The sequence below is a fragment of the Ricinus communis genome, chromosome 8 (assembly GCF_019578655.1).
Source record: "Ricinus communis isolate WT05 ecotype wild-type chromosome 8, ASM1957865v1, whole genome shotgun sequence".
Taxonomy (NCBI): Eukaryota; Viridiplantae; Streptophyta; class Magnoliopsida; order Malpighiales; family Euphorbiaceae; genus Ricinus; species Ricinus communis.
In genome coordinates, this window is record NC_063263.1 from 17,031,343 (window position 1) to 17,042,880 (window position 11,538).

The 11,538-nt window shown below is 36.0% G+C and overlaps 1 protein-coding gene across 8 annotated transcripts; it reads left to right on the forward strand.

Annotated features, from left to right (window-relative positions):
- Window positions 1–212: 212 nt before the first annotated feature.
- LOC107262139 (dentin sialophosphoprotein) lies at window positions 213–11,312 on the forward strand. Of its 8 annotated transcripts, none has more exons than XM_048377639.1 (16): window positions 213–468; window positions 1,177–1,276; window positions 1,702–1,829; window positions 1,937–2,084; window positions 2,187–2,296; window positions 2,561–2,644; window positions 2,722–2,770; window positions 2,891–2,982; window positions 3,457–3,595; window positions 3,743–3,822; window positions 3,904–5,360; window positions 6,806–6,919; window positions 7,004–7,752; window positions 8,234–8,322; window positions 10,447–10,778; window positions 10,878–11,312. In XM_048377639.1, the coding sequence occupies exons 2-13, from the start codon at window positions 1,184–1,186 to the stop codon at window positions 7,576–7,578; spliced, it is 3,069 nt and encodes a 1,022-aa protein (XP_048233596.1). In that variant the 5' UTR covers window positions 213–468; window positions 1,177–1,183; the 3' UTR covers window positions 7,579–7,752; window positions 8,234–8,322; window positions 10,447–10,778; window positions 10,878–11,312. The 8 variants fall into 8 exon arrangements, with proteins under 8 accessions (XP_048233596.1, XP_048233595.1, XP_048233597.1 ...); XM_048377638.1 differs by having other exon boundaries at window positions 10,892–11,312; XM_048377640.1 differs by lacking the exon at window positions 10,447–10,778 and having other exon boundaries at window positions 10,892–11,312.
- Window positions 11,313–11,538: the final 226 nt, after the last annotated feature.

Below are 11,538 nucleotides of genomic sequence, written 5' to 3' on the forward strand. Positions count from 1 at the left end.
CTTACCTGGCCCACTGATAAATAGGTCAATCATTAACCGTCGGATCACCAAAACCATCCACGCGTCAGTCGGTTGAACCTGCCACATAAGAAACCTAAACCGGAGAGAATCCCTCATACAAAAGAAGTTTCCTCTAACTCGGAGGGTAGGTAGTATCGGTAAATAAAAAGAAATCAAAGGGTAATAAAATATAATATTTAAATGACAAAGAAGACAGCGACGCAGAGTTAAGAGAAAGCCAGCAGCCAAAAAAGCCATCCAAACAAACAAACACAACACACAAACGAGAAGCAGAAGAAGAAGAAATAGCCCTTTCTCTCTCTAAACAAACATTTCTCTCTCTCCTTTAAAAGGCATCGTTTGTGGTTTTATTTTCTCTTCCCTCTCTCTCTCTCTCTAGATATCGCGTTTCTCTATTACCTCAATCTCGCTCTCTCTCCCTGTATCTGTATTCTCGATCTCGAAACTGTAAGTCCTTTAAAATATATTATAAAGCCCTAATTTATTTTTGGTTTCCAATCGTACCCCTCGATCTCTGCCTTATTTTCAGGATCCCTAATTTTTGATTGATTCCAATCCATTTATTTGTTTTGTCAGATTTGTTCAGATTTTGATGATTTCGCTTTTGCATGCCAACCGATTTCGATAATTAGGTTTTAATTTTTAGTCTGTTTGATTTTATGTGAAATAATTTTCTTGATCTGTGATTTTGTTGTTAGGTCAATTTCTTTCTTTTTCCGTTTGGTGTTTAATAATTGATTTTCTTTTTCGTGTTTGATGTAATGGTGGATAGCTTAGGGTTTGATTCGAGATTTTTGTGTAGACAATTTCGAGTTTGATTGGATTGGGAATTTTTGCTATATTAGGTGCGTTTTTATTAACTTTGATGTAATAAACGTTTGTTTTGAGTTGGTTGTGATAATGTGGCACCGGTATTTGAATATATATTGGATATGTTTATCTGGTTGCTGTTTGAGTTTTGTCTTAAAATTTTTGGATAAGTTGTTCTGGTCTTTTTAAAAGTTTATCAATCAGTTCTTAGCCGAGTGGTGTTTTTTTTTTTTTTTTTTTAAATAAATGCTGATATGTGTTGTATAATTCTCGGAAACAATTTCCAGTGTGGGGCTCTTTTTCTAAATATTGCTTATATATTTCTTTTGCAAATGTTGTTTTCAGCTCAACCATGAGCGACGAAGGAGACAGGATCTGTCCACTCTGCACAGAGGAGATGGACTTGACTGATCAACAATTGAAGCCTTGCAAATGTGGTTATGAGGTACGTGACACTATTTCTTATCTCTTAGTAATGTACAGTGTAGTCTAGGGTAATCATTGTCTATCATTGCATATATAACAATTTCTATATTGTTCCTGGTGTCATGTTGGCCAGATATTGGACATTGTTAATCCTGCAGTAGTAAAATGTGCAATCTTTCTTGCACTGGCTAGATTGTTGTACTCTTTTATTAAAAAGTGTACTTGCACAATTTCAGCCTCTTTTGCTATTAACTGTTAGACTTACTTTGAGAGAATAAATGAGGAAGAATATACCATTCTACAGCTTATGTTTCCTTCGTTGTTTTTCGTATGCTGTAATTTGTTAATTATCAGCACATATTTATTTGAGTACTTTCATCTCTCACGACTAATATAAAGTCATGCATTGATGTCGTTGGTGAATCTTTCTCTGCTTTATTGTAGATATGTGTTTGGTGCTGGCATCAGATATTGGAAATGGCAGCAAAAGAAGATACAGAGGGGCGGTGCCCAGCGTGTAGGGTCCCTTACGACAAGGAGAAGATAGTAGGGATGGCTGCAAACTGTGAGAGGTTGTTTTGGAATTAACCATGTGATTGATGTCTATTTTTTTCAATATTACTACATCACTTCAATATCTATCTTTCCTTTTCTCATTATAAATAACTCTGCTTTAAAGAATGGCTGAAATCCATATTGAGCGAAAGAAATCACAGAAGGCAAAGACAAAGTCATCTGAAGGAAGGAAGCAGCTAGGCAGCGTGAGGGTGATCCAGCGGAACCTTGTATACATAGTTGGGCTACCTCTTAACCTGGCAGATGAAGATGTATTTTACTACTTGTATCACTTGCTGAGTTCGTCTTTTGATCTCTCTCCATGCCTACATGCAAATTAGTTGTTGACCGAGTCTCTTGTGAATTTTGAGCAGCTTCTTCAGCGTAAAGAGTACTTTGGCCAATATGGGAAAGTCCAAAAGGTGTCCATGTCTCGAACAGGAACTGGTGTCATTCAACAGTTTCCTAACAATACTTGTAGTGTGTAAGTATAAGTACTTATATTATTTATTTAATTAAAACAGTACACTTCCCGCATTATCTTAAATTGCTGATGCTTCTGATTGCTGAGGAGAGTAGCAGCAGTTAGGAAGTTTTCTATTGCATTTTATACATTGTTTGAAGTGGTAATGATTTCTTTTTCTTTTTGTTGATTTAATTTTACCAACCAGCTCAAGACTATTTGAATTTTTTTGCTCAAATAGTTAATCTTTTATTAGTTTAAAATCTTTTTAATTTCTGTCTGTAGGTATATAACTTACTCCAAGGAGGAAGAAGCGATTCGCTGTATCCAGTCTGTACATGGGTTTGTGTTGGATAGTAGATCTTTAAAGTATGTCCATCTTTATATATGTGACATTCTTTGTCCATAATATCTTGCACATGAACTAATAATTTTTTCAATTGCAGGGCATGCTTTGGGACCACAAAGTATTGTCATGCATGGCTAAGAAATGTGGTATGTTCTATGATATAACTTTTTTCCCATTGGACTTATGAATTGCATTTTATTTGATGCTAGTAGAAAACCAATAAATGGAATATATCTTAATTGAGAATAAGCTTTGGTTGATGCCAGCCCTGCACCAATCCAGATTGTTTATACTTGCATGAGATTGGTTCGCAAGAAGATAGCTTTACAAAAGATGAGATAATATCAGCATTCACCAGGTAAATTTTTATTCAATTGGTGACATCATTGAATGATCTGAACTAAGTATGCAGAAATCCTCAACTTTTTGTTTTTAAATTTCAAACAGATCAACCTTTGTTAAAGGGGTGCTGAAGGATAGTTTTTTTAGATTTCTTCTCTTAATAGTCCGTAATTTCCATTCCCTTTGAAAAACTCCATGTGGAAGTTAGAATGATAAAATTTTAAAACATGATCATCTACTTAAAGCTCAGTCAAATTAATGATGCATATTTTTCGCTTTAAATGATAGTATGCTCCCTGCTCTGGGTTTTAGAAGTTGACATTAGTGTAATGAAATTTAAAATGTATTAATTTTTTATTGCATGTTGACTGCTCTTTCAAACTTCTATATCCATGTTTAGCTCAATGTTGATGTTTGGTATTATATCATGTAGATGCTTTTGTATTTTTCTTTCCGTTGGATAATTAATTCGCTCATGATGGTGTTGAAGGAGTAGAGTGCAACAAATTACCGGTGCCACAAATAACATGCAGCGGCGTGCAGGGAGTATGCTGCCTCCACCTTTAGATGATTATAGCTGCAATGGCTCTGCTTCTGCACCAAAACCCATAGTAAAAATTACTTCAAATGTAAGACTTCACTGATCTTTTAAAATCAATGCAACCGGATTTGAACAGGGATCTTACAAAAGAACACTATTAGACTGACATGATTTGTGCATTTAGGACAACACTGATATATTAGTGTGGCTGCCTCTATTTTTATTTATCTTGCAGACTACAACCAGTACATCTAAAAGCTCACCTCCAAATGGAAGCTCGGGTAGATCTCTTGCTCTTCCTGCTGCAGCCTCATGGTATGCCAAACTACTGAGATTTGGACCTAGCTCTTTTTATTTTTAGAAGTGACAGCATTTGTTACTTGATTTGTTTACCAGGGGCACACGTGCTACTAACCAGCCACAAGCTGCTAGTTCTACATCTTCAAATGGATCTACTAAGCTTAAGTCAGACACTATTAATGGCCCATTTGCATTCTCATTAGCAGTTACAAGCTCATGTCAGGCTTCTACATTACATAGTGATGTTGTAAAAAGGACACCTTGGGGTGACGACGGCCAACCTATTAATGGTAAAATCAAATCAGATCCTTTGAAACCTGCAAAACAGAATGTTGATGTAGATTTTCGAGCCACTATACTAGAAAAACCAGCTGCAGATGATGATAGTGATACTGCTACTGTAACTTTAAGTAATCAGTCTTCCAGTCCAACATCTAAGCATGATGAATGGGGCTCATCTTTGGTGTCAAATGGTACAGACTCTTTTGTTCATACAGTGCCTTCTAGTGAAAAGCGGGGGGTTGCTGCAATTGATATGGCATCACTAAAGGTTGATGATAATGTTACAAGTGAAGTTTCTGGTATAACTAGAACTAGTAGTTCACTTACAGATCACAGTATTATGAAATTGCCTGGGAGTCCAGGGTTACAGCAACCATTTGCTGATCAATATGGAGAACCCTTACCTTCACCAGCAATAGAGAAAACCTCCGGTCCTCGAGATCAGTCTGATTGGACAACAGATCCACAAATTCAAACAGCTACGGATACTGTGTCCGAAGTTGAGGAAGATATAATATCATTTGATAATCAGAGACTCAAAGATCCAGAAGTTGTGAGCCGCACAAGTTATCTGCCCAATTCAGCTAATTCACTGCATGTTCCAAGTCATTCTAGGTCTCATTCCCTTCAACTTAATGAGCCTTTTGGTGGTGTTAGTGTAAATGCTGACCCTATATTTCTAGATAATAGAGTTGGTGATCGAACACTTCTGAATGCATCTAGTCATACTGTAATAGCAAATGGATACCCTCAGAAACTTATAAGCAGTTCTGCTGGTTTAAATAGAAACATGGAGCACTCCTGTCTTTCAAATGAAGTGGAAAGGAAGCCTATGGGAAGATTACAGGGTGATGTTACTTCCTTAGATGCGGGTGAGAACAGCATAATTTCAAATATATTATCTCTAGATCTTGATTCATGGGATGAATCATTAACTTCGCCTCAGCATTTGGCAAAATTGCTGGGTGAAACTGATAAACAGTCCAATTCTCTCAAAATATCAAGTTCTTGGAAAGGTCAAAATAACCATCAGTCGAGGTTCTCTTTTGCAAGGCAGGAGGAATCGAGAAATCAAGGAGTTGACGCCGATACATCTTTCAATGTTTTCGGGCAGCTGCAAAAGAACCTTCCATTTGGTCAGGATTTTTCTGAAAGTAGACTGGCTTACTTAGATAAATTTGAGGTGGGAAACGGTTTCTCTTCCAGTAATTTTGATGAATCTGAAGCTTTTGTCAATGGCTCTTCAGTTTTTTCTTCTAGTAAGTCTTCTGGTGAGTATTTACCTGCTGGACTATTCCAAGATATGTTCTTGATTTATGTTTCTAAGTTATAGGAATGAGAAAAGAACCCATTTTCACCATTGATTGTCTTGAATAACTTGAAATTGGAAAAACCGGGATTAATTGTTTGCACTAATTGAGTTCTTATATATGTAATGGCTCTTGCTAAGATGATACTAAATGGGAATAGGGTAATTCCCATTCTCATTCTCTAATTACAAAAATATCATCCTGGACCTTAATATTGCAGTAACATTTGCTGTTAATAGATATTTGTTTTATTTAAAGATGGTAGTATTTATTGACTTCTATGTTATGGTTTTTATCCTTCTGGAAATTGGTTTATAATTTGCTTTTACATGGGCTTGCTGCATTATGATTTACTGCCTAGGTATTCTTTAACTCTTTGTAACTAATTTGATAATGGTATCAACTTTACACATACTGCATAGTCTTATGTACCCTTGTCTTGTATCCTTTTTTAATTTTTGATTATAATGTATCTTTGGGATGCAACAGTGAGCAATTTGATTTAATTATAAGCCTTTCCATTATGTTTTAGCTTTGCCTCCCTTAAAGAGGCAAAAGAGAATCTTGTTTTTGCCTTTGAGAGTGAATTTATGCAGATCTTTGTAGATAATGAACTTAAAATTGCTGTGCCTGAAATCTTGAGTTATCATTGTGTCACACATTTAACAATTTCGCATTTTATTTATAATTGTTGCTCTCTTATTGCTGGAGACTTATGGATCTGGATTTCTTTAGAATGTTATGCCAGCTTGTGATCCACCACGGGGACTGGACTTGTAGTTCAAAAAGTAGAGGACATTCAATTGATGGTAGATATAGTCTGATTAGTGGCTCCTTATAGTTTTTTGGCCCTTTAGGAATTGGTTGCAAGCAGGCCAAAGGTGAAACAAAAATAAATGCGACTTTTTGACCTCTAATAACTGACAATTGTGCCAATTAATTAGGGACCTAAAAAGATGAGGCTCTCAATGCAGTTTTCTTAGCTCCTAATCGATAAATGCATGTGTGTATGAGCTGGGAAAGAGGAAATATGTGTTGGGCTTCTCCATTTCATTTCCATTGGCTAGCTTATAATCTTGAATATGGTGTAAACAATGATTAATTGTAATCTCTTAGTTGCATGTACTCACATCAGGATTCTTCTTGCTAATGGGAAAAAGGGGCCTTTGAATGTTGGGGCTATTTTTATTTTACCTGAGCTTGGTTGCTCATATGCTTTGCATCTTACTCAGATCTGCAGATGGTTTTCTTTGGAGTTTCCTTTCATTCATCTTAGGCAGTGTGCCAAAGTTTTTTTTTTTTTTTTTGGTATTATGTGGATACTTTCATTTTCTTGCTGCATTATTTTCATAGACTGATTCTTAATTTTGTGGGTAGACTGACTGGACTTCATCTTTGTCATTTAGGAGTTGCAAGAACTCAAATTTCTGCCCCACCTGGGTTCTCTGTGCCTAACCGAGCTCCACCTCCAGGCTTCTCTTCTCATGAAAGGATGGACCAGATTTTTGATACTATGTCTGGTAAGTCTTTGATCTACCATTCAGATTGTTCATAGTGATTCTTGTTCCTGCATCATGGTCATCTCAAGTCTTCTCTTTATATAGGGGGTCATTTGCTCGACTCTTCTTCCTTGCTAAGAAATCCATATCAAGCAGCCCCACCTGGAAATATTAGTAGCAGTGGGGATATTGAATTCATGGATCCTGCAATTTTGGCAGTTGGTAAAGGGAGACTTCAAGGTGGGCTTAACACTCAGGGTTTGGACATGAGATCAAATTTCCCCCAACAGTTAAGTGCATTTGAGAATGACCCACGACTTCAGCTGTTGATGCAAAGATCTCTCTCACCACATCAGAACTTGAGATACGCTGACATTGGGGATAACTTTTCTTCTCTTAACGATTGTTATGGAATTTCTTCGAGGCTTGTGGACCAATCACAAATGGGTAATTTATCTCCTTTTATGCAAATGTCCCTTCAGCATTCTAGGAATGGGCTCATGTCAAATGGGCACTGGGATGGCTGGAATGAGCTTCAGGGTGCAAACAATCTAGGTGTGGCAGAATATCTTCGTAATGAGAGGTTAGGGTTGAACAAATTCTATAGTGCTGGGTATGAAGATTCAAAGTTTAGGATGCCAAATTCAGGAGACTTGTATAACAGAACATTTGAGATGTAAACCTTGATGGCGTGGAAAATTTTAATCAGCTAGATATGGTTAACTGAGAAGCACGAGTGACATATATGCAGTTATGTGGCCTTGTACTGACTGATGGGACTGACTCATTACTGGTCTCTTTGAGCAGCCTGATGAAGGATAAGCTCCCGAAAATCGGGGTCTTGAAGGCAGCAGGTAATAATGTACATTTGTATTTTCTGTCCATACCTTTTGTAGATCTTCAAGTTATAGTTTAGATCAAAAGAAATTGTATCATAAAAGTTGGTTATCAAAATTTTGGTTGGATTTTCTTGTGATCATTCATCACAATGCCCCACTTCAATTGTGTTTCTGTAAGATGTTGAGCTTCTATTGAAGCTGTCAATTGTATAGGTTGAATGTTTTCAATGATGGAAATTGAGACTTTATCGTGCAGTTGTTGATATCTGCAAGTTCTGATGCAACCTTATTTGGTTAGAATATGGCTAGTAGTGTAGTTATTGCATACAAAATAGTACTGAGCTTTATTTTAGTTGTAATTGCTCATAAAATGCTAGTTACATGATAATTTGGAAATGGTGTGATGGGGTGAAGCATCTGCTTGTCCATGATGCCTGTTTCATTTCATTTGTTAACGTCCTTTCATGTTCTTTTTTTTTTTCCCTTTTTTCTGCAGGTGAAGGATCTACATAGGATTTGAAGATTGTATTATGATAAGCTGTATATTGTCAAACTGGCAGGTTGATTGATCCTCCAGACGGATAAGTGAGTGTTTTATTCCTTATTATAGGAAAGAGTAAATTTTGGTTGCTACTCTCACAACTAAATAGATGATGTTTGAAACCTTCTCACTTTTCATTTTATTGTCATTTGTTTGGGTGAGTTTTACACTGCCTCCTGCCTCTATAGTTCATATGAACAAAGTTTGGAGAATTGACATGAGTTTACTGCAGTATGCTTCCGTGTTGGTAATTTTCCAGTAGCTGATACACATTATTCAAGAAGTGTCTTTTAATAGTTTGGGGTTTCATTGTGGCGCTCTTCCTTTTCTCATCCTTGTCTAGTAGTTAAGCACTAGATTGACTTCTATGAATTCAGGCCGATAATGGTTGGAGATGAGCAATAAACAGGATTAGTATCTCGCTTGTCGTCTTGGTTTCCAAGGATACAATAGTTTGGGTTCACGGATTAGAGTTTTTCTTATGCCATCCGATGATGTGCATGTTATTTAAGATGTTGCTGTCAATTTCATGCCTCCTGGAGCTTGTGATGTGAGTGCATGAACTCGGAACATGTTTTCTCTTAGGGATATTCTTTTTTCCATATCTTGTTAGCTGTTAAAAAAAACCAAGAATGGAAAATTGGCCGGTAATTTTAGTTTATGTTTGCATCTTTTTTTACAATAGGCAAAATCGTGAGCAGCCGAACTCTCCTGGGGCTGCGTGGTAGTGCAGTTTGAGGTGGTGTTGAGAAAACATCGACTTACATATGTTGATAATGATGGATAAAGGTCCGATCTAATAATTTTTTAAAATCCAAATTTTGTTTCCACTTTTTCATCGTAATAACAAGAGGATAAGAAAAAGAAAGATATAAAGGCTTTCACGCTTGAACGTGGTGCTGTCCTGCTTGTTGCTCTGGGAAAGAGTTTAACCCTTGAAACATCTCTTATATTTAAGTACTGAACAACTTGGATGTGATGAATCAAATTCTGAATAAACAGTTTCAACTCGATTTCTTGAACTGCGATTGCATGTACTTTGGCATTTACACGTTGACATTGGGTTCGTAATCTAATTCGTTCCATAAATATGACCTGTATTTAAAGATAGGATGTTACGGCTGGTATGAGAATTTTAAATATTATTGAATGGAAATCGTATGTTAGTATTTCTTTTGTTTAGTTATATACTGTTTAATATTTTGATTTCAGAACAAGTATTGCAAAAATCTAATAGATAACAAATTATAGAAGTTTATAGACTTATATATATATATATTCTCTTAGTTTTGGTATTAAATAATGAAGGACATATACTAGACGCATTTCAAAACATAGTTAATTAAATACTAAAAAAAAAAAAAATTGTAATAAACATGTACAAAAAGTCTTGGGATGGACAAGTAATTGCTCGGTGTATTGAGGTGAAGTAATTCTTATAGATTGGTTTAATAGAAATTTTAGAAGCAGCTTCTTACTCGCTTGTCAAGAGATGGAAAGTCAAGTGCTACAGAATGTAGCCATTCTGACCCAACTTCATATGGATTGTGATATATTAATTGAGTGTACTAAATATAAGCGGACTATGCCGTCCAAGGGTTGCGCCTGCTCCAAAATTTATTATAGGCTCACATGCCACAATTAAGACTTGCCCTGGTTGCACAATAACTTTACCAGCATACCTGTTGGAGCAGACATTGAAACAATTCATTGTGACGCTCGGGTACATCTTGCAGTTTATTTTTGGTATACTATTTTACAACAGAATATTTTTGGTATACTATTTTATAACAGAACTCATTGGATTGCAACTATAATAAAATTAAATTGATTTGATTAAGGTGATAGTTAAATGAATGAGAGAGTGTAGAGCTAATTAATAGAATTGGGTTGAAGACCAATCAATACTGATATGACTAGAATTAACCACATTGTTGGTTGAACCTTAACCTTTATAGATTGTTTACATCTCTTATTCTTTGACTATATGGTATCAACAAGGAAATAATTAAATGAGTCCTTTTACTATTCAGAATACATAGAATAGTACAATCGTGTTACATGTAAATGCTCTTATTGATGCACTGCAACAACTGATCCTAGCTATTTATTATCAACTTTTATTTAATACATATTAATTTAATATTGTTTTGATTATTTATGAATAGGTCTATGTACTTGAGCATATTACAATGATTAGCTCTTGCTCCATTATCAGCAGATATAGAGAACATAAATATTACTTCTGAGCAGCCACCACATTGTTAATGCAATAAGCCTAGGGATGTACTTGTCGTATTCGTTGCGCTATGTGCTTCTGTCCCAGAGGATACCTCCTTCACCAGTAGCAGTCTTCTGGAGTCCATATTTTCCTATGCCATGTTGGCTGGATCCAATTATAGATCCAGACACCTTCATGCAGACTCCTGAATCTACATTTTTAATACCAAGCTTTACCTCATTAGGTCTATTTTCCACCATGGACTAGACCTATTTTAAGGTCATTTCAGCCTCACCCTGTTACATTTTCAATGTCACCTTTCAGAGTCTTTTATTTTCAATTATCCCAATCACCAACTCATGACTCATGTGATGTCAGCATTATTTTTTCAGTCTCCGGTTCAGTCCTCATTTGCAATTGAAATCGGAAATTTTTCTGGGCGAGTTTGATGCGGCATCATATGCTGGTGATAATGGTATTGAAGGTTCTGATACTAGTGTTGAGGATACTTGACAATGTGATGAATCTGAAAACGATGGAGTTCAACACCAACCGGATCAAGCAAGAGATTCTTCTTTCATTAACATGAATACTACATGTAGGAATACTCGAAGAGCTATAGGCCTAAGAACAAGTACTCGATCCAACGACTGTAGAACATGAATACTGTTTCTTTCGTATATGTTATGTGAATAGGTGCCTACCATTTTATGTAACTAAACAATGTATAATGTACATTCTACTAGCTTTTTCATGCTGTAATTTTCTTTTTATACGAATGAAATTTTCTCCCTGTTGCGTTCTGCTTGGAAATTTACCTAGTCGTGATACAGTACTGATGTCTAAAGCCAACTGTCTTATTAAAGATATGGAGAAGATAGCATCAATCTTTCACTTTCATGAGCAAGTGTACCCACATAAAAGAAAAAAATTAAAGGGACTTTCATGAGTGAAAGACATATCCACAACAGAACATCTTTAAGTCTAGAGAGAGCAGAATTGACAGGTGGGTTCTAAGCCTATTACAGAATAGTAGCAA

What these genes read in the sequence shown, in the direction of transcription:
- LOC107262139 (XM_048377639.1), top strand. Translation starts at nt 1,184, where the DNA reads ATGAGCGACGAAGGAGACAGGATCTGTCCACTCTGCACAGAGGAGATG. An exon ending in TTGGATAGTAGATCTTTAAA is followed by an intron (nt 2,645 to 2,721) that starts GTATGTCCATCT and finishes TTTCAATTGCAG; the next exon opens with GGCATGCTTTGGGACCACAA. An exon ending in GATTTTTGATACTATGTCTG is followed by an intron (nt 6,920 to 7,003) that starts GTAAGTCTTTGA and finishes CTCTTTATATAG; the next exon opens with GGGGTCATTTGCTCGACTCT.